Source organism: Pelophylax lessonae (genome assembly GCF_965119305.1).
Source record: "Pelophylax lessonae genome assembly, chromosome: 3".
In the NCBI taxonomy this organism is placed as follows: domain Eukaryota; kingdom Metazoa; phylum Chordata; class Amphibia; order Anura; family Ranidae; genus Pelophylax; species Pelophylax lessonae.
In genome coordinates, this window is record NC_138770.1 from 351,022,799 (window position 1) to 351,045,967 (window position 23,169).

The window sequence follows — 23,169 nt, forward strand, 5'->3', positions numbered from 1 at the left end:
CTTTTACAGGGGAAGAAGGGGGTCCAAGCCCCTCCCGCTGTCTTTGCCGGGCTCTCCCATCCCATTGGGGAGCCCAGTAAGGATGTGACCAGCCGTATAGGATTTTGAGCGCACAGTGAAAAGGAATTGATGTTCTTCCCACTGTGTTACGTCAGAAACCAGAAACAGGATTTTGTCACCTCCAGTTTCAGTCTGATGTAAACAAGCCATTACCAGCTTGTGAAAGCATAAGATGGCTTTGGAGGACAGCAGAGAGGTCTGGAGTCCAATAGACCCCAGATATCTCCAAAATGAGGACCTATCAAGGCCCATGCTATCATATGTAATATTGTGCAAAAAAAAAAAATTAATAAATATGAGATCAATATACATTTTTTTTTTTTTTTTTTTAAACACAAGAAAATTTAAAGCACCCCTGCCCCCCCCTGTACTCACACACATACAGTATGTAAATATTTCTTGCGCTAGACCTATAAACTGGTAATCTGTAAAGGATTTTTAAGAGTTACCTATGGAGGTTTTTCCACAGGCATATGCAACTTTAAAGCATGACATATTATTGTATCTATTTACTTGGCATAATTTATTTTACACATATATTTAAACACCAAGTTTAAGGCTCCAGTAACTGGAAGTGATGTCATGACATCACTTCTGGGTTACCACAGCGGAGACTCGATCAGAGCTGATTCCGGCTTTGTTCAGGTCTTTGGCCAGCAGGCGTATGTGCCGACTGGTCGCTCAGGCCTCCTGGTGGGACAAGAGACACGGGCGGAGAAGCGGAAGGACGACCACTAATCGGTTGATCCCTAATTGGGACGTCAGCCTTTACATGCACATGAACTTTGATGGCATCCCAATCTTAGTCCGTAGGGTTCAATATTGAGTTGGCCCACCCTTTACAATAACAGCTTCAACTCTTCTGGGAAGGCTGTCCGCAAGGTTTAGGAGTGTTTATATGGGAATGTTGACCATTCTTCCCGAAATGCATTTGTGAGGTCAGGCACTGATGTTGGAGAGAAGGCCAAGTTGTTGAAATCACGACTCATTTGGTGTGGGGTTGTTTTTCAGGGATTCGGCTTGGCCCCTTAGTTCCAGTAAGGGAACTCTTAGGGCGTCAGTATACCAAGATATTTTGGACAATTTCATGCTCCCAATTTTTTGTAGTTGGCCACACTTTCTGTTCCAACATGACTGCACACCAGTGCACAAATAAGGTCCATAAAGACATGGATGAGTGAGTTTGGGGTGGAGGAAATTGACTGCCCCACACAGAGTCCTGACCACAACCTGACAGAACACCTTTGGGATGAATTAGAGCACAGACTGGGAGCCAGGCCATCTCGTCCAACATCAGTGTGAAGGCAGGCATCCCAATGCTTTTGACAATATAGTGTAGATGAAGTTATCTGTAGGCATCTCAATATAAGCATCTCCAGCATCCCAAATGCAGAGGCTTATGACCCCCATTTTCTACAGGAATTACTAAAGACAACTAGAGGGATTCGATTCAATCTTGGTCTCTTACATAAACGTAGAACTTTGGGCTTCTTATCTTTCTATTCTCTTCCCATCATTCTGTAACTTTCTTCAGTTTAGATGCCAGCTGCTGCTCTTTAAGGCAGATATTTGACCCATCAATCTTACAGACTGGAAGCATACAGACATTTTTTTGCCTGCGATTAAGTCAGACAAGAGCATGTGCTCTCAAGAAACGCTGGACTTATAAGATGGTGACTTTTTTTTTTTTGAAGGGGGGGGGTAATTCCCTAGCATAAAATGTTGATTTTTTTCATGCATGAGAGCAATGTCAGGCATCCCCTGGACTGGGACTAGCTAAAAAGGAATTTAGAAACCATCATGCTGTTTTTAAAAAATTGTGAAGGGGGGGGGGGGGTGGGAAAGGGGGGAGAGGCGACAGGAGCTGAGTAGGTTATGGTTCCACCCTGAATTATGTGTGGAACATGTAACATCTTCCAAAAAGGTGGACTTAGCCTTTAACGTTACTAAAAGATCAGCTTTAAAACACAGCAAGAGTCCAATTAGACTGTCTCCATGTATTACTGTGATAAAGTAATGCTGCATATACAGCAATACAGAGGTTTGTGGTTTTGTGCTTATTTCACTTTGTGCTGCAGTAAGAGTTGATTTACCCAAGTCAGACAGCTACTCTGACAAAAATCATGAAATATCCCAAGCTCCCTGAGCAGCACTGTTAATTGGAGTAGTGTGCAGTAGGGCATATTTGACCAATCATGACCACGTGTGAGGGTGGTACTCTCCCAGGAGCTGCAAACAAGTTTATGACTGCATTACAGCAAAAAAAAAAAAAAAAAAAAAAAAAAAAAAAAAAAGAAAAAAAGAAGGCTCAGTTAAGCTTTAAGGCTACATGTACACGGGACATTTTTAAAAGTCCTTTGAACGCTGGAATTTAACAGCTATGTAAAGGACGTTTAAAACGTCTGTTGTGTCGCGTTTAACGGGCGTTTGCATTCAGATCCGTTTTTAAAAGTCAAAAAATAATTCCCCTTTAAAATGGAAAACCGCAAGCGCTTAACGCGTTCGGGTGATCGCGTTCAGTCTCGTTTGAAACGCCAGTAAACACACGTTCTGAACATCCTGAACACAAATAATTGCTTTCCAAAAACGACACTGAACTCAACTGCCTGTAAATGACTGTAAACGACTCAGTGTACATGGGCAGATAAGATAACAGAGGAGGGTTCAGGGGCTTCTGAAAAAAACACCCAACTGCTCCAAAATGTCCGTTTACAAAGTAGCAGTGTACATGAAGCCTAAATGTAAATATCGAGTGATTATTTGAAACTGTACCCATTATTCCTCTCTCCCACTCAAGTGTCCATGCAAATTTGACAAGAAGTAATAATTGTGAGAAGACATGTAGAAAATCATGTACATACCTGAAAGACCTTCTGCTTATCTGCAACTTTGTTTTGCAGTGACTTCCGGGTAGAAGTAGTTAGGGTTCTCTGGGAGATCTGACGGAGGGCCTGAAACAAAACATGATACATGTATAAATTTATCAGTAAGTTGCCTGACATGGGGCAAGTTAGGCAAATGAGAAAACGTTCTCAAATCACTACTGCTTCCCAGAGACAGGTAGCCCTAACATTTGCTTACCCTTACCTGGAAGGAATATGCAAGTGGGGGGTTCCTGTTCATGAATTTACTATCCAGGGAGTGAGGACTTACACATGCACCTCCACCGACCTCTAAATATAGTCTCCCTGTTCAGTGTCTTGGGGTAGTCAGCTAATATACACTCTTCCAACAACCTAAGTACTGTAGCTGCTAACTTTATATTTTTAGGACACTTACCTGTCCAAGGAACCAGCATTGTCCTCACCCGAGCAGATTCTTCAATTGGCTTTGGGTGCAGGCAGCGCTATCTTAAGTAAGGGAAACAGGCAGTGAAGCCAGTTTCCTACTGTGCATGTGAGAGCCACACCTTGTGAATGGTCCCGCAGTCTTCTGGGACCTGTGATGCATCTTAGAAGGCTGCGGGGGAAAGGGGGAGGGGTACATTTCTTGCTCAGATCACCGCGGCGCATCTGACTGGAAGTGGGTACTGTCAAAACCAAAGCAAACTTCTTTTGGGTGAAGTTCCACTAAGTCTTATCTCTCAGCTGCCTCCAAATCATTTGATTTTTTGCTGCTGTGATCAGGCTTCCTATTAAAGGCTGACTACATTAGTCTGCTGTGATCCCACTGTATGTAGCCTCACTCCTTAGATTAACAATGGGATTTGTAGTGTGCATAGAGCTCTGTACATGGCCACGTAAGTGGGAAAAACGGAATTTTTGTAAAATCTTACCTGTAAAATTCCTTTCTCTGAGTCCTCCGACAGTCGCCGCCTCTTCATATTCGTCACATATGGGGTATTAGACTTTGCTCCGAAGGAGTAGCTAGGCAACAGAATATGTTAACAATAGAGCTTTAACATATCCCACCCTCAAGGGGTGGTCCCCTCAGTCAATACCCTCCTACTTCCTGCAACCATATCTCAGTTTTAGTGGAATAGCAGTAGAGTATACATTCAAACCCCAAAAGAGGGGCGGGGGCGGCGACTGTCGGAGGACTCAGAGAAAGGAATTTTACAGGTAAGATTTTACAAAAATTCCGTTTTCTCTTACGTCCTCCGACAGTCGCCGCCTCTTCATATTCGTCACATATGGGGACGTCCCAAAGCAGTGCAAACATGAGGGGTGGGAAACGCATCCGCGCCGAAAGGCAACGCAGTCTCCACATCAAAGAAAGGAACCTTACCAAAGGAAGGAACTAGCTGGGCAACAGCAAAAATAAGTGCTCAACAGGAGCAACAACCCAGGAAAAGACAAAAAACCAGGGGATACAAAACTTATCCCAACAGCCAGGAGTCCCCAACAAGGGACCCTAGGGAACAGCCGCACTAAGAACCTTGCGGCCAAAGGAAGCATCCGCCGATGCCTGAACATCTACTTTGTAGAATTTTGTGAAAGTGTGCACGGTCGACCAAGTCGCCGCCTTACACACCTGGGCTACAGAAGCCCCATGACGACAGGCCCAAGACGTACTCAGAGATCTAGTAGAGTGCGCCTTCACAGGCACAGGGGGAACCTTCCCCTGCAAGGCATAAGCCTGTTCAATGGTCTGCCTGATCCATTTGGCAATGGTAGAGGCGGAAGCCGCCATGCCCTTCCGAGGACCCTCTGGAAGAACAAACAAGGAGTCCGTCTTTCGAAAAGACTCAGTCGATTTAAGGTAAACCCTAATCGCTCGAACAACATCCAGAGAATGCATTCTCACCTCCTTAGGATGTTTAGGCTTCGTGCACAACGAAGGCAAAACAATATCCTCGTTAAGATGGAATTCCGAAACTCGTTTCGGCAGAAAAGAAGGATTAGGTCGCAAGACCACCTTATCCAAATGAACAACCAGGTACGGAGACTTGCAGGACAAAGCCGCCAGTTCCGACACTCTGCGAGCCGAAGTGATCGCCACCAAAAAGGCGACCTTTTTGGACAACATAGACAACGAGATCTCCCTGATCTGTTCAAAAGGAGCACGTTGTAACACAGACAGGACTAGATTCAAGTCCCAAGGGGGCAAGGGATCCCTCCTAGGAGGAACCAGATGCCGCACACCCTGAATAAAAGTGCCAACCAAGGAGTTGGAAGCTACGGGACGTTGAAACAGAACGGCCAGCGCAGACACCTGACCCTTTATCGTAGCCAGCGCCAAACGCCGATCGACACCCGTCTGAAGGAAAGACAGCACACGGGAAACCGAGTACGTGCGGGGTGAAAACCCCCTGGACTCACACCAGGCAAAATAGGCCTTCCAAGTACGGTAATAAACCTTTCCCGAGGAAGACTTCCTCGCGTTGATCAAGGTATGAACAACCTCTGGAGAGAGACCCTTCTCCTTCAGGACCTCGGTCTCAACAGCCAGGCCGTCAAAGCCAGCGACTGTAAAGCAGGATGGTAAATCGGTCCTTGAGACAGTAGATCGTCCCGAAGAGGCAGACGCCAGGGGGCGTCGACCGCCAGATTCACGAGGTCTGCGTACCAGGACCGGCGAGGCCAGTCCGGTGCCACAAGAATCACCGTGCTGCGTTCCGAGTGTAACCTGCGAAGGAACCGGGACAGCAACTGAATCGGTGGAAACGCGTACATCAGCCTGTACTGATGCCACGGGGCCACTAACGCGTCCGACGCGTCCGCCCGAGGGTCGCGCGTCCTTGCCACGAACCTCTTCACCTTGTAGTTGAGGCGAGACGCGAACAGGTCCACATCTGGAAGACCCCACTTCGCGCACAACATCTGGAAGACAGCCGGGTGGAGAGACCATTCCCCCTGATCCAGGGTCTGGCGACTCAGATAGTCCGCCTGCCGGTTCTCCACTCCCGGAATGTGAACCGCCGTTATCGCCGGGACATGAGTCTCGGCCCAAGACAGAATGTCGGCCACTTCTCGAGCCGCTCGGGCACTCCTGGTGCCCCCTTGGTGGTTGATGTAGGCCACCGCCGTGGCATTGTCCGTCTGCACCCGAACCGGGCAGCCCTGCAGCCGGTCCGTCCAGCGATGAAGACAGAGCCTTATCGCACGCAATTCCAGAATGTTGATCGGGAGGGAAGACTCCCCCTCCGACCAGGTCCCCTGGGCGGACAGAACGCCCAGAACACCACCCCAGCCCGACAGGCTGGCATCCGTGGTGATTATCGTCCACGAGATCGGACGAAACGACTTGCCCCCGGACACCAACGGGGACTGGAGCCACCACAGGAGGTTTTCCCTGGTGCGATGACTCAACGAGATCTGAAGATCCAGAGATTGAGGTCGCCCGTCCCACTTGGACAAGATCTCCGCTTGGAGACCCCGCGTGTGAAACTGCGCGAAAGGAATCGCCTCGAAAGCCGAGACCATCAATCCCAGACATCTCATACACGTCCGCAGAGACGAGTTCGGAACGTCCCTGAGGGACCTGACTTCCTCCTGAAGAGTCCTGAGTTTGTCTTCCGGCAGGAAGACCTTCGCCTGCACCGAGTCCAGTATCATTCCCAGATAGGGAAGACGAACCGACGGACTCAGAGTCGACTTTGGAACATTTATCGTCCAACCGAACTCCTGCAGAGTTTGCATCGTGACAGACAGGTCCTTCTCCAGACCCTGACTGGTCGCAGACCGAATCAGAATGTCGTCCAGATACCCCAGGACAGAAATGCCCTGGGCTCTCAATAATGCCAGAACCGGTGCAAGCACCTTGGTGAAGACCCGCGGAGCCGAGGCGAGCCCAAAGGGCAACGCCACGAACTGGTAGTGATCCTCCGCAATGGCAAATCGAAGGTATCTCTGATGACCCTCGAATATGGGGATGTGAAGATACGCATCCTTCAAATCGATGGAGGCCATGAATTCCCCCGGAACCAGGGCAGCCACCACCGAGCGCAGGGATTCCATGCGGAACTTGCGAACCCGCACAGAGCGGTTCAGAGCTTCCAAGTCCAGAATTGGACGAACCTTGCCCTCCTTTCTGGGCACAGTGAACAGATTGGAATAAAACCCCCGAAATCTGTCCCGATGAGGCACCGGAACCACCACTCCCTGAGCCCTCAGGTCCCGCACCGCCAGGCGCAGATCCCGCAGGCGCTCTGGAGACAGTTGTAGATTTGAGGGAAAAAATCTGCTCTCTGGCCGAGAGAGAAACTCGATCTTGTAACCAGATCGAACGATTTCCAGAACCCATCTGTCCCGCACACGGGCCAACCAGGGCTGAAGAAAACCGAGCAAGCGTCCCCCCACCCCAAAACTGGGTGAGGGCGCCCCTTCAGGCCGAACTGTTATGGGCCGCAGGTCCGGATTGGCCGGACTTCTGTTTTCCAGACCAGGGCTTCTTCTGAGAGCCCTGGCCCTTGAACGGTTTGCCCTTGTAGTGCGGCCGAAAGGCACGAAAGGACCCCTGAGGGGGCCGAAAATTAGCATGCTTCTTCCCAGAAGCCCCCTTAGCCTTGGGGAAATGGGGCAAGAGAGTGCTCTTACCCCCAGTAATCCCCTTAATCAACACATCCAGGGACTCCCCAAAAAGGCGAGACCCATCATAAGGCAGATTGGCTAAGGTTTTACGTGAAGATTGGTCCACCGACCAACATTTCAACCAAACCAGGCGGCGAGACAACACCGCCACGCTGTGCACACGCGCGGCCAACGGAATCAGGTCCAGGTCCGCATCACACAGATACATGACACCCTGGTGGATCTGATCCACCATATCCAGGGTCGCCGCTGAGGCCGAATCGGCCACTAGGACGCGCCTAAGCATCTGCGTCCAACTTGCGATCGCCTGGGCCGCCATGAGAGAAGCAAACAGAGCCTTAAGCATAGAACCCGTAACAGAATAAGTATGACGGGCAAGAGACTCCAGTCTCCTATCCGTGGCATCACGGAAAATAGGGGATCCCTCTGCCGGGATCGCAGTGGCTTTGTTCAAAACCGCAATAGCATGATCTACCGGCGGAGGCACACACCACCGTTCATCAGTGGCAGGCGAGAAAGGATAACGCAGCTTAAATTTACTTGGTACCGCAAAAGGCTTGCGCAAATCGCGCCATTGGTCCTTAACAGCGCGCTGAAAATCAGCATTGCAGGGAAAGACCTGCGGCGTCCTGCGTTTTCTCTGCGTCCCATAAGCCGCCAAGGCAGCTGGGGGACACACCTCGTCCTGCAAACGTAGCGTCTGCTTAATGGAAGCAATCAACTCATCCATGATTGCAAGCTCTTCAGGCGAGCCAGGGGGAGAATTATCAACCCCCTCAACTTCAGCCTCTACCTCAGACCCCACTAGATCCAGAGAGGAGCGGGACCCCGATAGGGGGGTCCCCGCCAGAACAGCCCCATCACCTTCACCCTCAGAATCAGAGGACAGAGCAACTCTGGGCCGTTTAGTAGATTGAGCAGCCACCAGCATTTGCACCTGTGCAGCAAGGCCAGCCACAATAGTGGCCAAATCCCCCCCTGGGGGGGAAACAGCGGTCCCCTGGCTTTCCACCAAGACTGTGGGAAATTTGCCCTCCTGAGAATCCATTGCCCCTGTATGCCAGACAACCAAGGGTTAACTGCCCCCTTACAGCAAGCGCGGCAAGCGCAGCCCACCGCACCACACTCAGGCACAATGAGACCCCCACAGGGAATATACAGACTGAATACAGGCAATGGAACACAGGAATAGAAGGATAAAACCTGAGGAGACTCCGCTGCTGCTGCTGCCTCGATCGGTGCTTCCAGGAGAGAGGAAGTGATGCTGCCAGGGCGCTCTATGTAAGCCTATGGAGGCTACAAGAAAATGGCCGCCGTGCATGTAAACCATGCGGCCGGAGCGGGCGCCGGTAAAATGGCGCCGTTTGGCGCCGAAATCGCCGCTCCACAGTGCATAAAATCACACACAATATCATCCCATAATATGGATACATGTTAGATCGCCGCAGCGATCGCTGTATATGCCCCAACATGCCATTAAAAACATGCCCCACAGCACACAGCTCCTCACACTGCCCAGCCTGACATACTCAGTGTCATACAGCTCCCCCCCCCCCCCTTGCAGCCCACAGCATGCAGCCGAGAGATAGGGAGACAAGCAGTGTGATTAAAGGCAGGTTACACAGTCCCAGACTGAGACCCCCCCAGACAGACAGGTCCCCACATAGATACACTTACCTCACATGGCGTGGGGAACCCGCACAGGCGAACAAGCCGCTGCACATGAGGCAGGGAGAGTCGCTACTCAAGACGCACACAATGGCGGTTCAGAAACCGCACAGCGTCCGGTGAGGTAGCCACCTCACCAATCATCCCTGCACCGAACAGGGATGGGTCGTTCACCGTGCCAGGAGCGTTACCTGGCTGAACGCTCGATGGCAGACTGGGAAGCCACTGACCCACGACCTGCGACCAGAGGGATCAGCCCGAGACCCAGTCCGCATGATCCTCTTCGTCCGAAGAACTAACTAATGCTGACAAAAATAACAGCTAAGTAAAGGTAGAGAGAAAACTCAAACAAAATATCAAAAAGAAGAAAGAGTCTGGGACAAAAAGTCCCAGCACAGAGAGAGCCAGCCACTCCTGACAAGCTAGACATTAAAACTGAGATATGGTTGCAGGAAGTAGGAGGGTATTGACTGAGGGGACCACCCCTTGAGGGTGGGATATGTTAAAGCTCTATTGTTAACATATTCTGTTGCCTAGCTACTCCTTCGGAGCAAAGTCTAATACCCCATATGTGACGAATATGAAGAGGCGGCGACTGTCGGAGGACGTAAGAGAAAGGAGAGGTTTGGGAGCTCCCCCAAAAGTTACAAGTGGGCAGAAAAACACAGCAAAGAAATGTTTTTTGAAATATACATTGCAGGGCCAGAAAGAAGTGGGTGTGTAAGGATTATTTTGGGAGAATAGGTCACTGCTGAGCTCTGCAATCATTGTCCCCCAGCCTGAGTTCTGCTTTACAAACACTATTACATTATATTAGAAAGGTTTTAGAGAAGGAGCCAAAAATGAATAAAGCAGGTATGCTACTGCAAGGAACATGCTGAAAGGAGGAGGAGAGAGCAGAGTGACAGATTAGGCTCAGTGTGTTTAGTGTAACAGAACAGTGTACATCTTTACACTCCATGGACACAATTTCTGTCAAACATTTTTATGTACTTAATGTGAATCATGCTTTGTCTGGAGTTAAGCTTTAGTATCCATCACTTAATCCAGCTCTTGCATAATCATTTCACAGACTGCCCATTAAAAGTAAAATGTAATATACCTCTGCAATGACATGACCCTGAAAATACTAATTTCCAAAATACAGGGCAGGATTTCTCTTTAATTTGTTACCATATAGAACCAAGACAACAGAGACGTGCAGAAACAAAAAAAAAAAAAAAAAAAAAAAAACACCAAATCCTCTTTGCATAAAGCAGACAAGTAGAGTCTGTAAATCAATGCGGTGACATTGAGGAAAGCACAGAGACAGTAATACCAAAGCAGGAAGTGACAGACACTCCTACCCAGCCTGATAAAAGTATTATCAGAGCAAAAGGCTTCTACAGGAGTCCAATGTTACTTAGCAAATCCAGCAGAAGGACATTAGAAGTTTGTGTCATCTGTAAGGAGGGCTACCCACTCATCACTAAGGGGAGCATTGATCACCATCTAGGGAAGGGCATTCTATGTGCTGACCTCAACTGTAAGGACATTCTTTCCACTGATCACCACTGTAAGGGAGGGAACCCTACCCACCGATCATCAACGCAGGTGGGGCATCCTACCCACCGATCATCAATGCAGGTGGGGCATCCTACCCAACGATCATCAACACAGGTGGGGCATCCTACCCAACGATCATCAACACAGGTGGGGCATCCTACCCAACGATCATCAACACAGGTGGGGCATCCTACCCAACGATCATCAACGCAGGTGGGGCATCCTACCCACCGACCTCCACTGTGTGCACGTGCATCCTACCAACTGATCACCACTGTAGAGGGGCACCCTACCCTCTGATCCCCACTGTGGGCACAACAACATCCTACCTTTCAAACTGTAGGGAGGACATCTTACCCACTGATCACCATTGTGTCGGGGGGGGGGGGGTTTAGACATCCTACTCACTGATCTCACTGTAGATAATCCTACCCACTGCTCATCACTGCAGGTACACATCTTATCCCCCTAATCACCATTGCAGGGAGGGTGGTCCTAACCACAGATAACCACTGTAGCGGGGCACCCTGCCCTCTGATTACCACTGTGAGGATGACAACAACCTACCTGCTAATCAAACTGTAGGGGGGGGGGGAGCATCTTACCCACTGATCTCCACTGTAGATGAGAATCCTACCCACTGCTCATCACTGCAGGTGCGCATCTTATCCCCCTAATCACCATTGCAGGGAGGGAGGGGGTCCTAACCACTGATCATCACTGTAGGTGGGACCACCTATCACCACTGTAGAGGGGCATCCTACTCACTAATCAACACTGTAGGGGGGGCATCTTACCCAATAATCACCACTTGCCCACTGATCATTACAGTAATTGGGGCATTCTACTCACTGAGCCCCGATTAAACCATTTTACAAGAGCTACCCCTGAGACCTGTCCCCTTGGTGTACACAGCTTAGTAAAGTCTGACCCTGTGTGACGTTTCAGATGTGACATACAGAGTCGTATAACAGCCGTCCTGTGATGTCCACATATATCCGCTCTAATATCCTCTAATCTGCCACACAGGAGACTTGCAGCAGAAGTGGCTAGCCAGGGGAACCAAGGTCACCGGTCCATAGAGAAGCCATAGACTCGTGTGTGATGAGGACAGGGATACAGAGGTCTCCCCGCCATAAGCCCAGCACAGCACAGCCCGTATACAGTCACCATGTCTCCCACACACGGAGGACCTCCAGGCCGCCCTTACCAGGACATTGCGGAACATGCTGCCCATCCTCTCTTCTCACTAGCCGCTGCTAAAGGACAAGGACACTTCGTAACCGGAAGCGGAAATAAGCTCCCTCCACCGTACGTAGCCTGCGTGCACGTCCTACAGAGGAGAGGAGGAGGAGACATATTTATTGAGGGCAGGGCGACCTCTCTTGTACTTTTCACCTAGGTGACGCCTTCTGTACTGCATATTGTTTGCACAGCACCGGACTCCATTACACGGGTATGAGGAGGTCTATGTAATACGTGCTTTGTAGTGTTCTCTATCCATGGATACTATCATTCTATTCTAAGATTGCAGAGGACTGATGAAGTAGACTGTGTATGTGCTTTGTAGTCAGTATAAAAGGGCTTCATGGGTACATGCATTGTGTTTGTGACACTTGTGAGATCATTTTCAATCCATGGGGGGACATTTATTGAGTATATTTGCAACACAAAGTGGAACTTCAGTCCTCCTTATAGGTGGCACAAGCCCCCTGCAGTGTTACCCACCATTATAGTGCATGCACATTTTGCTGACAAATTCTGGGTCCTGGAGGAGCATGTGCACATGTAAGCGGCACATCTGCACACGTAAGTGGTTTTACACGTATGCGCAAAGGTGGTGAGGCTTTGGAAACTCCCTGATGGGAGGGGAGCCTTTGAGCAAAATCCCACATAAGGTATTTTCTAATGATATACTGCACTATAAACGTTTGCATTAGACAGCTGCGATCGCCACAACTAGACAAGTCATTGTACTATAGAAAAATGTAAACAAAAAGTGCTGCATCAAAGCACTGAAGTGGTCATGGTGGTTAGAGTGTTCCTTTAACCACTTTAGCCCCGGAGGATTTTCCTGCTCAAAGACCAGGGGGTATTTTGCAATTCGGCACTGCGTGACTTTAATGGACAATTGTGCGGTTGTGCGACGCTGTACCCAAGTGAAATTGACGTTCTTTTTTCCCCACAAACAGAGCTTTCTTTTGGTGGTATTTGATTACCTGTGCGATTTGTACTTTTTGCGCTATAAACAAAAAAAGAGCGACAATTTTGAAAAAAATAACAATATTTTTTAAATTTTTTTATATGAAATTCCCCCCAAAAAAATGTAAAAATCTAAATTTTTTAACATTTTAGGCTAATTTGTTTTCTGCTACATATGTTTGGTAAAAAAAAATCGCAGTTAGCGTATTTTGATTGGTTTGTGCAAAAGTTATTGCGTTTACTAACTAAGGGAAAGATTTTTGTCATTTTTATTGTTTTTTTTTTTTAACGAGTAATGGCGGCGATCTGCGATTTTTTTTTTTTTTTTTTTGCGGGACTGCGACATTGCGCCAGGCAGATCGGACCCTTGACTGACATTTTTGACACTTTTGGGGGTACCGGTGACATTACTACAGTAATCAGTGCTATAAATATGCACTGTTACTGTAAAAAGGACACTGGCAGGGAAGGGGTTAACTTTATTGGAGATGCAGGGGTTAAATGTGTCCCTAGGGGCGTGCTTCTAACTGTAAAGGGGTGTGGCTTTTCATGTAACCACAGAGACATACGATCCTACATAGCAGGATTGTATAGTCTCTGCAGTTACACAAGGGAGAATGACAGGCGGATTTGTTTACATCAGCCGCCTGCCTTTCTCCCTCTGCAGCGGACGATCGCGAGTGACGGGCGGACATCGGGTCCGCCGGTCACACGCGCGGAGATGTGCAGGAACGAGCGGGGACAGGAGCACGCCTCTGGCGGCGCTGGCTCGCAGGCGAGTGACTTATATATATATATATATATATATATATATATATATATATATATGTCACTTTGCCCAGGAGGGGCTGACCACCGCAGTAAATATACTTGCGTCGGTCGGCAAGTGGTTAATATCTCTCAGAAGAAGTAAACCTCCGTATACTGATTCAATTTAATTTAAACATCCTCTAGTTGTGTTAAATTAGTGCGGGGAGGGGGGGCGCAGCAGCGTTTTATTACTTATATACCTTAACTATAGTATATATATTATATGCGGCCCGAGAAAATTTCTCTACACTCAATGTGGCCCAGAGAAGCCAAAAGGTTTGACACCCATTCTTTAGGCAGTTGATTTACATATTTTTATTATGTGCCATCCATCCCTTTCTGCGAAAGGGAACAGTTCTGGTTTAATGGTTATAACTCGAGATTTAATGGCTGAGTTATAGATATATATTTCAGTTATATGTGTGTAAAGCTTTAATAATATTTGGTGTTTGTGAAATATTTGGTAAAGAAGGAAAATAAAAAACGGTTATATGTGTAATAAATTGGATTATAAGATCAAATAATTAATTTTATTGACAATAATAAAGGGCAAAGGCCAATTTCAATCAATTAAAGTAGTTGTATAGTGTTTTTATTAACAGTATTTATTATTATTATTGAAGTGTGGTATTACATGGTTAAAATTGGTACAGTCTATGATCCCATAAACACAGGTGAGCAAAACGTCAATCTTGATAGAAGAAACTCAAACCAAGAAGACACCCTGGTGTATAAAGCCCCGTACACACGTACGGATCGTCGGCATACAAACGTCGGCGGACGAAAGATCTGCCGATTGTACGCGTGTTAGTATGGTGCCTCCGACAGCTGTCTGCGCACAATCCGCGGACAAGAGTCTTTCTTGCAAACATGAAAATTTTTGTCTGCGGACACCAGAACGGACGATTGTTCGCCTGTCAGTACAGAAATCAGCCGACAGACCGCAGATTTGCAAGACGGTGCATGCTCAGAAAATAAAAAACACAGGGAAAGTTAACCATTACATGACATCACTTCTGCAGTCAGCTGAAGTCTGCGGACAAAATTCTTGTGCTGTCCTTGTGCTGTCTTTGCACTTTTCAACAGACACCGACATCCCGGGGAGAAAAGACGAACGTTTGTATGACGACGATCCGTACGTGTGTACGGGGCTTAAGCCACCACCAATACAACAGTTAAAATACACTTACCAGATTGTATGGACTCAAAAGCTTATTAACATTGAGTCAAATAGGCATCTGGGGCATAAGCTATCCCAGACTTCGAGCTGTGTAACATATCCACCGTGCAATTGCACATCGATCAGGACAAAGTCTCTCTCTCATTCAGTAGATCCATCATCAAAGAAGCAGAACGAATGTCCACATAGTGTAAAACCAGTTACATAAAATGTATTAAAAGGAATATTGCACTTACATTCAATGAAAAATACACAGGCATGTCATCATGTAATCCAATAAAATTCCAATTTTAAACGTAGAGGCTAGATGAGCTTCAACTCGACATGTTTCATCTGATAAGACGACATCTGTAGTGATCGACCGATATCGGTTTTTCGTTGCCGATACCGATATTTTGGCCATTGCATATCGGTATCGGCCGATATATTAAACATTTACATTTTTGCAAAATAAACACAATTTTCTACACAAATCTGTTATTGAACATGTTAATGTTTGTTTATTAACATTTTTTAACACTGCAGTCAGTGCAAATTAAACTGCTAGAAAAAAAGCTAAACAACAAACAGCTAGAGTGGATTGGAGGAGTCAGTGGACTACTGCTGAAGTAGTGCACTCACTGCAATGATTTTAAATCACTAACTGCAGTCAGTGCAAAACTGCTAGAAAAAAAAGTTAGACAGTGGGGAGTCAGTGGACTACTGCTGCAATAGTACACTCACGCACTGCAATAATTTTAAATCACTTCTGCAGTAGTATTGGTTTAAAATTATTGCAGCAGTGCGTGGCGCACTACTGCAGCAGTAGTCCACTCTGACTCCAATTCACTGTCTAGCTTTATTCTAGCAGTTTTGCAAAACTGCTAGAAAAAAAAGCTAGACATAAGCTAGATAGTGGAGTGGACACTAGTACTATACTACTACAATTTCAATACTCCCAGTTAAGTAGAACAATATTATAGTGCAGAAAGAATAACATTTCAGCATATTCACCAGTTAAACAGCTTTTTTTTTTTTTTTTCATATATTGCTGCCACTTCACTAAAAACACGCTCAGTGGTACCAAGGAAGGAGGAGCAGAAAGGTATCTTCTAGCATGAGAAGCAAGTCTTTTGTAGCGTGCCTCATTTTCTTTCCACCACTGAAGAGGATCACCGCTTCTTCTGTCAATTACTGGTTCCTTCAAATAGAGATGAAGTTCATCATCCAGGCTCATTATTGCAGATTCAGAAGAATCCTCTGCATGAGGCCCCAATAAAACACTGAACATGGCATCTATTCGATCACGATGAGGTTTCTCTTCTGTCGTCATTTTTAGACATTTTTCTATTTTTTTAAGCATCCTGCTCTTCCACATTAGAAACCTGCTCTTCTTGACTTTTCTTTTCAGAAGGAACCTCCTGCACCTTCTGTTGAATATCTTAGCCAATACATCATCAGAAGAGAAAGGATGGTTCTTGTATCGAGGATTCAAAAGACATGCAAGCACAACATTTTTATTCTCTTCATGCTTCTCAAAACATTTGGCGAGGCTGTCCCTCATGGCCTGCCTACATGTTTTAGTGCCACGTGTGTTGGGTCCTTCATTCTCTTGAAGAACCATCTTCACCACTCTCACACATGGGATGACAGATGACATAGATGAGTTGTAATGACTCACTTCTAGTGTCACTTTCTCTATGGGGAGGAGGGTCTCAATGACATTGGCTACAATGTCCCACTGATCAGCAGTAGGACAGGAATATCCTCCATATTCACCTGAATATATGGTAAGAGCTTTCTTCTGCTCCAGCATTCTTTGCAGCATGTGAATTGTTGTGTTCCATCGTGTTGGAACAGCATTAATCAAGTTGTTTTTGGGTAGGCCAAGGTCTTCCTGAATGCACCCCCGTTCACTGCTTGGCAAGGATTGAATGGTGGAAATGGCCTGCGCACTTCTTCAGCATGCTAATTATGTCAAGCTCTGGTTTGACAGACCATCATTTACCACAAGTTGGAGGGTGTTTTGGTGAATGTTTCCCAGCATTTCACTTCGATAATAGCGGTCACTCTTCAATGTGTACCTTGACTCTACTATGGACATCAACCACTTAAATCCAGAGTCAGACACAATTGTAAATGGCTGGTTATCAGTGACCATCTCTGCGATTACTCTGTCCAGCAGTTGGAATCTTCCATCTGAGTCTAGACTATGACACCTGTTTTTTTTTTTCTCAAACGTATCTGTTATTGTTGCATGGGATAGTGATGTTTCACCTTGTGATTCATTTTGTTTTTTATGTGCTGCATGATATAATTCAACATGATGAACTCTTAGATGGGCCCAAAGATTTGAGGTATTTTTGGTTTTTGCAGTTATTGATCCCCTGCTTATATTGTTTGTGCACGTGTTGCACACTGCTGCTGCTTTTACTGGAGATGGAGATGAGAAATAGCCCAGACCACACTTTTAATTGTTCTATCTGCATCTATCCCCATTGACATTTAAAATACACTACTGAAATTAAATATAGCCTTAAAAAAAAAAAAAAAAAAAAAACTGCCTGGCACCCTGTGGTAATGAGTGGCTGGCACCCTTTGGTGAGTGGCTAGCTGTCTGTTGTGAGTGGCTGGCTGGAACCCTTTGGTGGGTGGGTGGCTGGCTGACTGACTGAAAACTTTTGGTGGCTGGCTGGCACCCTGTGGTGGATGGCTGGCTGGCACGCACCCTGTGGTGGGTGGCTGGCTGGTACAGGCCCAGGGCCTGTGGCTGGCTAGCTGGTACAGACAGGGCCTGTAGCTGGCTGGCTGGTACAGACCTGTGGGTGTGTAGCTGGCTGACTGGCACCGGGCAGCTGTGGGTGGGTGTATGTGGGTGCGGCGGCTGTGTTAAACACACTGTGACTGTACTGTATGAGAATCACTCACTGTCCCACTCCAGACTCCAGTATGTGGCCGCGGCGGCTATGTTAAACACACTGGGCAGTAGGGCTGCGCATCTTCACTTACCTCACGATTCGATGCAATTACGATTATTAGGGTCGCGATTCGATACGATTCGTTTCCGCGATGCATCACGATTACTATGGGGACCCTTTTCTAAAGGGGGATCTATGGGGACCCTGCTCTAAAGGGGGAACTATGGGGACCCTTCGCTAAAGGGGGATCTATGGAGAGCCTGGGCCTGCCCTAAAGTGGATCCAGGGGAACTGAGCTCTAAAGGGGGATCTATGGGGACCCTGCTCTAAAGGGGATCTATGGAATAGATCCCCTTTAGTGCAGGGTCACCATAGATCCCCCTTTAGAGCAGGCCAGCATCCCCAGAGATCCCCTTTTAGTAGAGCAGGTCCCCCCATAGATCCCCCTTTAGTAGAGCAGGTCCCCTCATAGATCCCCCTTTAGAGCAGGCCACATCAGGTTAGAAGAGTTACCTGATGCTAGTTGTAGTACCTGGTAAGGAGGAATGCTGGGCTCTGTAGTCCCCCTAGTTGTAGTATAGCAGGCTCTGGTAAGGAGGAATGCTGGGCTCTGTAGTCCCCCTAGTTGTAGTATAACAGGCTCTGGTAAGGAGGAATGCTGGGCTCTGTACAGAGCTACAGCGCCCAGCATTCCTCCTTACCAGGGCCTACTGTACTACAACTAGCGGGACTACAGAGCCAGCCCAGCATTCCTCCTTACCAGGGCCTACTGTACTACAACTAGGGGGACTACAGAGCACAGCATTCCTCCTTACCAGGGTCCACACAATCCACCCTTGAGCCCAGGGACTGTAATTCTGATTTGAATTGATGCATGCAGGACATCATGTCCGCGTGCATGGAGGATTTTAGGGTATATAGCATGTCCTTGATGAGAGACACAGAGACAGGCTGTCTGATCCCCTGATGGAAATGCTGCAAAGGGATCCATTACACCCTGGGAGGCAGGCATCATGGCAGGGGGGGGGCTGAGAAGCAAGCATACCTGGGAACTGTGGAGGTCTGTGCGGGGAGGCCGTCCTGGGCCTGTTCTTTGCCAGACTCAGAGAAGAGGGTGACAGAGGAGGCAATGTCCTGCTGTCAGGGTTCTCCACCAATCTCACAGAATTAGTGTCAGTGGACGCATTAAAGACCCCCCAGCATTAGTGTCAGAGGCTGCATTAATAACCCCCAGCACAGGTGTCAGTATTATTAACCCCCTCTCCCACATTGGTGGTCAGTGGCATTGAAAATTAACCCCTTCCATGACCCCCTAATGTGGGGGGAGGGAGTAATAATACTAGTACATTACCACAAATGCAGAAGGGGGGAAGGTGGGTTAAAATGTCACTGCGGAGTCGGACAGTGCAAGGTGGGGGATGCGGGGAACTGACACTGACTCCCCCATCCCCCACCTGCATCAGGGAACACACTGGCAATAAGGGAAAAGCTGAGCTTACCTCGCAGGCTCACACACATCACATGCTCCTGGTCGGCTGCTCTCTCCGAGTGCCGGCGGGTGGCCGGGCAGACAGGTGGGTGGCCGGACAGGCAGACAGGCGGGTGGCCGGACGGGCAGACAGGCAGGCGAGTGGCCAGATAGGCGGGCAGGCAGGCGCGTGAGCGGGCAGCAGGGGGTTCAGGCGGGTGATATCTCAAAAGCTGGCCGCATCCCCGGCCCACCCACACAATGAGTAGCATATGAGATCCTCTCCCTGTGTGCTTCCCCTATCCGCCCCCTCACCTGGCTCTGCCGCTCTCCCGCTTCTCGTCATCTTCCGCTGTCACATCTCCGGCTGGGAAGGCCGCGGCCGCCCCAAACTTTCCTGGGGCCAGAGCACTGATAGCTCCGCTCTCCTCTCCCGCGAGGCCCGGCCGCCGCCGCCGCCACTGTCATCACGCGCCAGCACCGCCATGACAATCTGTACTGACCCCGCCCCCGGAAATGACGTCATTAAGTAATCGATTTTGCAGTCACCCCGAATCGATGCAGAATCGCGAAGGGTCACATCGCGATGCATCAATTCGGCGATTACATTCAGCAGCACTACTGGGCAGTATGCACTGTGACTGTAGTGTACGTACACTCACTGTCCCGAATCCAGGCGAGGCTGAGGGAGGCGGCCTAAAAAGGCAGAAGCTGTCCCCAGTGCGCGGAGGTGCGTGGCGCAACGTACACCATAACATAACGACAATATAGGTAACCACCGGGGCCGATTCCGATATATCGGGGAAAGTGCATATCGGCCCTCGATAATCGGTCGATCCCTAATCTGGAGTGAGATGTTTCATTACATCTATGGACTTTTATATTACATATGGATTTGAATTTATGTACACCTTATAGATGTGGAAATATTTGATCACATGATTTATTTTTATTTATTTCAGGTACTTATATCGCGCTGTAAATTTACGCAGCGCTTTACATATACATTGTACATTCACAGCAGTCATGATTCACTATTTTGATTGGATATCAAACCCCAAACACGTAGATGGTCAGGGAGACCAGCACAGCTGTGCCACACGGCTCTTTTAGGACGCAAAAGCCCTGCGGCACATCTGGGAATGCGCAGGGGCAGGGAGAAAAAGAAAGTAATTCTCATATAATTGAGAAATTGCTGCGTTGCAGTGTAAATTAATAAAGAAAAAAAGATAAATGATGTCCAATTGTAAAAGGGGGAGAGGAGGGGCAGGGCGACATGATTTTTAGGCCTAATTTACACTTGCAATTGGGGCTGGTAAAACCTTAACGTTGAGCCACATTTTTCCTACTCCCCAACCACTTTCCCTTTTGCTGTAGAGGCAGGAGCTGGGGCTGTTCACATGCCGCAGCCACGGCAAGAATTATAACCCTCATTTAACCACCTCCCACCCGGGCCATAGTACATATACGGCCGGGTGGGAGTCTCGTCCTTGTGAATGGACGTTCCGGAACGTCCTTCAGAAGGAGCGAGATCGCGCCGCCGCGGGCACGCGCAGCGGCGCGATCCCGATGTGCCTGTGTCCCTCGGACACAGCGCAACAAGATGCGTCAGGAGGGCCCTGTGATTGGCCCTCCTGATCACATGACGGCTGTGTCCAATCACAGCCGTCATGCAATGTAAATACAGCCGTTGTAACGGCTTCGATCTCTTCTCCTCTCTGACAGATCCTGTCAGGGAGGAGAAGAAGAGGATCGATACTGGAGCTGGGGTGATCAGTGAGTATTTCTAAGTACTCACTGATCACAGGGGGGGTCTGTGCTGGTAATCAGATGATTGATTACCAGTGCAGCCCTGGGGGGAGGGGATGCCACTAGAGCCACCAGGGATGCCCACCCATGACCACCAGGGATGCCCACCATGGCCACCAGGGATGGCAAACAGCCTGCCAGTAGTGCCCTCCTATCAGTGCTGCCCACCAATGCCATATATCAGTGCTGCCCACCAGTGCCCATTATTGCCATCCACCAGTGCTGCCCACCAGTACCCATTATTGCCCACCAGTGCTGCCTATCAGTGCCCATCAGTGCCGCCCATCAGTGCCAATCAGTGCCACCCATCAGTGCCACCTATCAGTGCCCACCAGTGCCGCCGATCAGTGCCCATCAGTGCTGCCTATCAGTGCCCATCAGTGCTGCCTATCAGTGCCCATCAGTGCTGCCTATCAGTGCCCATCAGTGCTGCCTATCAGTGCCCATCAGCGCTGCCTATCAGTGCCCACCAATGCTACATATCAGTGCTATCTATCAGTGCCACATATCAGTGTCCATCAGTGCTGCATATCATTGCTACCTATCAGTGCCCATCAGTGCTGCATATCAGTGCCACCCCATCAGTGTCTCCTCATCAGTGCCTGTCAGTGCGGCATCATCGGTGCAGGAAAAAACGTATCTATTCACAAAATTTTATAACCTAAACAAAAAAACTTTTTTTTCAAACTTTTCTGTCTTTTTTTATTTGTGCACCAAAAAAGAAAAAACCTGACAGTGATCAAATACCACCAAAAGAAAGCTCTATTTGTGGGGAAAAAATGACACAAATTTGATTTAGGTACAATGTTGCATGACCGTGCAATTGTCATTCAAAATGCAACAGCGCTAAAATATGAAAATTGGTCTGGGAAGGAAGGGGGTTTAAGTGCCCAGTATTGAGGTAGTTAAAGTGTTAGCTCACGTTTCCAGAAAATTGTACTGGTGACCTAACACTGGACCTCCCCCCCAGTTCTCACTTTGCTTTATTTTTTACTACAGTAAAACCTTGGTTTACGAGTAACGTTATGTACGAGCATTTTGAAAGACGAGCAAAGTTTTTTTTAAAACATTGCCTTGGTTTGCGAGCGCGTTCTTGATATACGAGCAATATCCAAGCAGTAGTTTTAGAGTAAAAAAAAAAAAAAAATAATGATACTCACAATGTTAAAGTGTTTGTTAACACATTGCTATGTTGCTATAACCCTCTTTGTTTCCCAAAGCTAGCTGCTCCGGTCACTGTGTTTTATAAAAAAAAATGCTGGCTTTACCCGATTTCAGAGCGCTGATCAGCCATCATGTGACCCACTGCCTCTCTCCTCTCCGCACCTGACAGCTGCAGCGGGTGGGGCCAAGATTCCCCCGCTGACAGCCAATCGGGTAAAGCCAGCATTTTTTTTTTTTTTTTATAAAACAGTGACAGGAGCAGCTAGTATTGGGAAACAAGAGGATTATATAAGATAATAAAAGATTTTTCAGCATTAGAAAGGGAAGGGGCGTGCACCTGACATAGGCCAAATTTACACAGTACATTTTATACTGTATTTTGTATTGCTGCAATCATTTTTATATGAATACATGGTTGTGGGATGAATCATCTGAGTTTCCATTATTTCTTATGGGGAAATTCTCTTTGATATAAGAGCGCTTTGGATTACAAGCGTACTTCCGGAACGAATTATGCTCACAAACCAAGGTATTACTGTTTGTTTTTTAGCCTCCTTGCAGCATCCTTCATGAGCTTCAAACCCTCTCCTTTTCTCACTCACCTTCTGTTTGAGAGGGATTAATTCCACTTTAAAGTTATTGTAATGTCCCCTTTTTTTCAATAAATATAAACATGTTATACTTACCTACTCTGTGTAGTTGGTTTTGCATAGAGCAGCCTGGATCCTCCTCTTAGGTCCTTCTTCAGCTCTCCTGGCCCCTCCCTACTTTTGAGTACCCCCACAGCACACAGCTTGCTATTGGGGCACCCGAGCCTAGTCACAGCTTTATGTATCCATTCAGACACGGAGCAGCGGTTCAGCCTCACCCCCCTCTCTCTCCTCATTGGCTAAC

General features: G+C 47.8%; 1 protein-coding gene across 1 annotated transcript in view; it reads right to left on the reverse strand.

The window, feature by feature from the left end:
* The window catches only part of COX7A2 (cytochrome c oxidase subunit 7A2), a 29,239-nt gene extending 17,153 nt beyond the window's left edge, over positions 1-12,086 (reverse strand). Inside the window, exons 1-2 of the mRNA XM_082249670.1 lie at positions 11,956-12,086; positions 2,922-3,011 (exon numbers count right to left, since the gene is read on the reverse strand). Coding sequence (XP_082105796.1) covers positions 2,922-3,011; positions 11,956-11,982 — 117 coding nt within the window. The 5' untranslated portion in view covers positions 11,983-12,086. The remainder of the gene's footprint in view (positions 1-2,921; positions 3,012-11,955) is intronic.
* Between the last annotated feature and the right edge of the window lie 11,083 nt (positions 12,087-23,169).